Source organism: Frankliniella occidentalis, unplaced genomic scaffold (genome assembly GCF_000697945.3).
Source record: "Frankliniella occidentalis isolate FOCC.00 unplaced genomic scaffold, Focc_3.1 Scaffold11, whole genome shotgun sequence".
NCBI classification, from domain to species: domain Eukaryota; kingdom Metazoa; phylum Arthropoda; class Insecta; order Thysanoptera; family Thripidae; genus Frankliniella; species Frankliniella occidentalis.
The window spans coordinates 3,063,406-3,068,665 of record NW_026267141.1 but is presented as its reverse complement, the minus strand read 5'-3'; the positions used below and the strand labels follow the sequence as shown (position 1 = coordinate 3,068,665).

Genomic DNA, 5,260 nt, shown 5'->3' with positions numbered 1-5,260 from the left:
ATAAAGAAGCAGGAAAACTGACGAGAGACCAATATTAATTAATAGATTTCATCCTTGAATTTAGATACATAGGTACTTATGTACTCACAATGACTTAGTTTCAACTCTCTAAATTTATGTATAGGTAAATGCAACGGGGAACTCCACCATGCCTACTTGTTCTGTCCCTGGCTGTAGGTCAGGAAGTGTGAAGTACCAAAAGTATTTAGAGGCGAATGGTTTGCCTAAACCTAGGGTTTTTCAGGCACCAAATGAGATATGACTTGGACAATGGTTATAGTGGGGTAACAGTACTTAGTTTTGGTCATCTTAGTCGTGGGGCATGGGGACACATCCAGTCACTGCAAATAAAATCCAAGGATCGATATGTAGATGAATCTAGATAGAGAAAGAGATGTGGGAAATAAATACATAAATATATAAGTAGATAATTAGATCAGAGAAGAATGTTTCCTCATGCTCAAACCAAGCACTATTTAATTATGAGGCTGCATTTTGTAACGAGAAGGTGGAATCTTCGTACAAGAGAGGTCCGTAAAGCACAAAAAGGGTTCCGAAAGCAGGCTAACCTGACGTAGCAAAATGTTCTTATGCTTTGTTATGATATATGATATATTTCTACTGTTGACACTTCTAGAGCCTATGAATACTACAGTTCTCTTTGAACTGTTTACATCTGTTTTATTTCCTACCAACAACATTATAAGGTACTGAAATGACAATTGAAAAGAAAATCACAGGGTTACATTTCCCAGTACTTACAGGAATAATGGAATGAGAAGAAAATTGCAACAACCTTTAACACCAAACTCTGTGATCATTTTGCTCATTGTGCTCATTGCACTTTTGATGACAGTTCTTTCACGTTTCTTCTGGTTTCTCAACCAAAACCATGCCAAAATCGGACCGATAGTAAACGCAGATATGTGACAACTTCAAGACATGCAATTAGCGGCGTATCATTGAACGAATGTGTGGCAATTGTACAATACAATGGGAGATCAAAACATAGCGAACAAGAGCCGGCTGTTGACACTGTCTGCTAAATCCAAGCCATAGCGCTCCCAACGCCCTCTGTGGCAGGCTCCGTAGACTCCGGATCACGGACGAAAGTCGGGTCCCGCTTTCATTCGGACACCGGGACCGGGCACAGCCGAGGCTCCATCTATGTTACTCCGTGGCACAACCATGCCTACCGAAACAACAAGTGTTGCCGGTTGCCCGTAGTAGTCTCGTTGCAGGGTATGTGCGTCCACTTCTGTTGACGAGAGCAGGGGGTAGCAGGGGATATCGCCGCTCAGGCGCTAAGGGTAGGCCACTATCTGCACACAGAAACTTGGCGGGAAGGCCTACCCGATGCGCCGCAGGCGTTGTCATTCGGAATCGTTCGTACTGCGACGGTGACCCTTGCGGCGAGTTGTGGCTTAGGGCACCTGGAGGGTAGGCAATCAGTACACAAGTTGTCCCTTAGGTTTGGGGGCCCCGGGCCCCATTGTGTTAGTTCAGATGCATCCGGGGATTATGCATGCAGAGCAGGCCCTCTTGCCTTCTGCTTACACCCTGAAGGCATCGGATTTCATATTACCCGAAAAAGAATATTCTATAGTCGGGTTGGATTAAGCTGACTCTGACCGCCGGCATTGTGGCCACAATTTTGTGGCCACAAATAGGGACGTCCCCTGCCCTCACAGTTACGTCTTCGAGAGAAAAACGTTTTCCTTGTGAGGTTGCTCTGCCAGGACACGTAGGCATTTTTGTTATCATGTATCTATGTCATTCATCATGACAATCTGACCCAGGAAATATTACAGTTTATTGCTTAAAATCTAGACCCTGGTGAAATTTTGCTTGGTGTTTATTCCTTAATTGGACTCCTGTGCCTTACGGACCAAATTGTGTTGTCAATCACAGTCCTGAGGAGTAAACTTCAAACTTTCTGAGATGCAGATTTGAAGTTACTAATTTTCTTTTACAAGTTCAAGCCTAGTTACAGATTTTTGGGAAATATTCTTCATTACATATGTATAATTTTCACTCAACATGAATCAGAACTGTAAACTTCAAAATGAAACCTCTTTTAAAATGGTTAAAAATCAAAGATTTATTTGTCAAATAATAACAAAACTATCCTCAGAAAACATAATTTAAATGAAGACAATTCATTTGTGTATTGCTTGGTAACCAACAGGGCTGTGGTTCATTTGTTCCATATAAATAATGCACTCAAAGTTTAAAAACAGCTAAAAAACACAACTCATCTTTACACATTTAAAAAATTGTGCATAAAAGTGACCATTTCATTATTGTAGTACAATAGATCTTATATCACAGAAAAATGCATTAGTATGAGATCACAATAGAGACTTTCATTACTATTTTGTACAGTTAACATTTAAAATAAGGGATAACATTTTTCAAGAAATTGGTAGAAATTGGTAGCATTAGTTGTTATTTCCATCATGGGGGTAAATATGATCTGGGAACATAAAAGTTATTATAAGAAATGTTTACACACAGAATTGAATTGCATGTTGAAAGTAAAGAAGAACCAAAAGTATTATGGAACATGAAGATTAGGGATACCTTTTCTGATGAGTTCGCAGCCATTCACGCATCTCAGAAACCAACAGGCTACCCAAGATTATCTGCGTAGGGTGATAAACCAGCAATGGCAGTGATATTGAAGAAAAGTGAGAGTATCCAGCAAATAATATTCGAAGAATAGGAATCCCTGAGGAAAAAAAAACTAGACTATTTTAAAACTCGTTTTCACAACTGTAGCATCTACATAGCATGGATACAGTACCTAAAGTAAGAGATTTGTGAGAACAGCAGAAGGTAACAGCAATACGATCCGAGGAGCTGAAAACCTTAGAAATCCCAGAAAGTACCCATGCTAAATACATTACCGACAGTTGGATAATGACCACTGTAAAAAAAAAAAATTGAATTGTAGAAATTATTGTTTTTATTTGAATTTTGATTTTAACAGTGAGGTACAAAAACATTACCTAAAAGCACCGTGACAAGTATATCTACAGGGTTCATCCCCGCATCATGCTCTGTGAATGCATCACAAAAGGTTGTGTAAATGATTAACAGCAGTGCAAATTGGCCCAGCTGTGAGGCAGGCAAATCTGAGCCACGTAGCATCCCCACTGCTCGCACAGCCTGCCCAGCAAAGAGAGGCAAAACAACTGTTGCCCCTAACTGGCTCACAGTGCTTCGGATTGGGACAACAGTAGATGAACCAAGCTAGTAAAAAGAAAATTTTAAACTGTAGACATCAATCTAGTGCTCTAGAAAAATTAATGTGCACAAGTACTCAGTATTTTCTGCATTTCTCAAGTATGAAGTAAATATAGAATACTTGTATGCTTTTCTAGTGTCCTAAACCCATCAAAGGAATAGTTTTGAAGTTACCTTCAATTTAAGAGGTACTTACAAAAACTAATAAGCTTATAGGTGTGACAATAATGCCGAGGAAGCTCCCAAGCGCAGAGTTGAACACAGCTCCTGCCTCATTACCGCCAACAGCTTTAGTTAAGATGACAGCAGTAGACACGGGTGGCGGCATCACACTGACAGTAATAAGTCTGAATTTTAAAAAAGAAAATGAAATAATCATAGGCTACAAACCAGGAAAGAAAAATAGGAGTGAGACGAGTTTAAAATAAGATCAGATACAGTACTTACCCCTTCAACACCCATTCATTAACACCAAAGATCCTCAGAAAAATATTCATTGAATGAACACAGACAGGGAAAATCAAAAAGGTAAATAATTGAATGAATCCATGAAGTTTAAACTGAAAGGCTGCCTTTTTCATGTCAGACATGTTTAACGATAAACCACTCATAAAAAATATGACAGCAATAGCCCCATATTTAACAGTTATCTCTGGCTGTAAAGGACCTGAAATTTTTTGTGATCAGAAAAGTATTACAATTCAGTAACAATAACAAATAAAATATCGTCAGAGCAAATAATTCCATACAGCAAAACGTAAAAATGCACAAATATAGAACTGGCTCTCCCAAAACATAACCCTACATTTTTGGCCATATAATAAAAACTCACCACCCGTGACACCCAGGCTGGGAGCAAGACACGCTAACAAAATGCTCAGAAGAATTCCGAATAAAAACCAATATTTTCTGAAAAGATCGGCTGGTCTGATTGTTTTTCGACGCATTTTAGACGCACGTCACCGGCCCTTGTCTGCCACCTGAGCCACTGAGCTGTCAACAACAAAACCATGTCCATGTCAACATACGAGTGGCGTGGAGTACAGCCAGCCAGCAGTCTGGAGGCACGGAGTATCGACACTCTCGCTCAGTACTTTTCTTGCCCAGCAGGTGTCGCTACGCGCTGGGTCAGTTGCTTCCCGCCACTGGGAGGGACGGGGTGTTGCAAGGAGCAATATGGGGACATGACATAGACGCCAAGTCCTGGTGTACCTTGTGACCTACTCCTGTTCACCCGTTCACTCAATGAGGCCCTGTATGTAGGTAAACCAGGTGTCCAGGCTAAGACCGCCACAGGCAGGCTGGGTTGCCTCGGGTTGCCTATACACTGGCTGCAGGGACTAAAAGAAGGCCCGCTAGACTAACAGGCGCGGGGCGGGTAGTGTGAGTTTGGTTAGAGTCCTCAGACTCTAGTGTTGGTGTGGCAGCTTCCCCACCACTACGCCGCCTGCGCCCCGCAACTGCAGTCCCTGCAGCCAGTGCATAGACAACCGCGTACTGTCACCGTATAGTGCGTCGTGCCGTGCACGGGGTTCAGTATACCGTGGGTTAGGGCTACGACACAACCCACCTCGTCCAAGCCGTAAAGGCGCAATCGGTCAGGAGACGATAGACACAGATCAGGTATGTATGTTAGGTGTAGGTCTACATTACCAGGCAGGTGAAAAACGGTGCACAACCCCATTGGTTCCCCAGTGGTTCTACTGGACTGGAACACAACGGGTCCACGCAACTCCGGGCGGGACACGAGGCGCTATGGTCCTGGTGGTTCCGCATCTCGCATTCGTTTGTGGAATGTGGGAGAGTAATCCAAAGCAAGCAGTTAAAGATCGAATTTCCAACTGCGCGACAAACAGAAGAAAGTGCGTTCACGCAGACACATACCCCCCCCCCCTCCTCCGTCCCTTGCTCTCGTAACACTATCACACACACACGCACACTCGACTGCGCTGCACCTTACTGTTTGCAAAGCAATTGAATAAGAAAACAAAACTTGCTCTTTCTCCTCTCT

General features: G+C 42.4%; 1 protein-coding gene and 1 long non-coding RNA gene across 2 annotated transcripts; both read right to left on the bottom strand.

Moving 5' to 3' along the window:
- Window positions 1-183: 183 nt before the first annotated feature.
- LOC127752361 (uncharacterized) lies at window positions 184-1,622 on the bottom strand. The gene is made up of 2 exons (XR_008012333.1): window positions 763-1,622; window positions 184-688 (listed from the first exon to the last, which is right to left on the bottom strand). It is a non-coding gene; the product is annotated as an uncharacterized LOC127752361 (long non-coding RNA).
- Window positions 1,623-2,075: 453 nt separating this feature from the next.
- On the bottom strand, window positions 2,076-4,276 carry LOC113216760 (sodium/bile acid cotransporter 7). The gene is made up of 7 exons (XM_026436582.2): window positions 4,082-4,276; window positions 3,697-3,916; window positions 3,446-3,596; window positions 3,012-3,255; window positions 2,807-2,929; window positions 2,584-2,731; window positions 2,076-2,476 (listed from the first exon to the last, which is right to left on the bottom strand). The coding sequence occupies exons 1-7, from the start codon at window positions 4,194-4,196 to the stop codon at window positions 2,458-2,460; spliced, it is 1,020 nt and encodes a 339-aa protein (XP_026292367.1). The 5' UTR covers window positions 4,197-4,276; the 3' UTR covers window positions 2,076-2,457.
- Between the last annotated feature and the right edge of the window lie 984 nt (window positions 4,277-5,260).

What these genes read in the sequence shown, in the direction of transcription:
- LOC113216760 (XM_026436582.2), bottom strand. Translation starts at nt 4,196, where the DNA reads ATGCGTCGAAAAACAATCAGACCAGCCGATCTTTTCAGAAAATATTGG. An exon ending in CAGCCTGGGTGTCACGGGTG is followed by an intron (nt 3,917 to 4,081) that starts GTGAGTTTTTAT and finishes AAAAAATTTCAG; the next exon opens with GTCCTTTACAGCCAGAGATA. An exon ending in ACTTGTCACGGTGCTTTTAG is followed by an intron (nt 2,930 to 3,011) that starts GTAATGTTTTTG and finishes TTTTTTTTACAG; the next exon opens with TGGTCATTATCCAACTGTCG.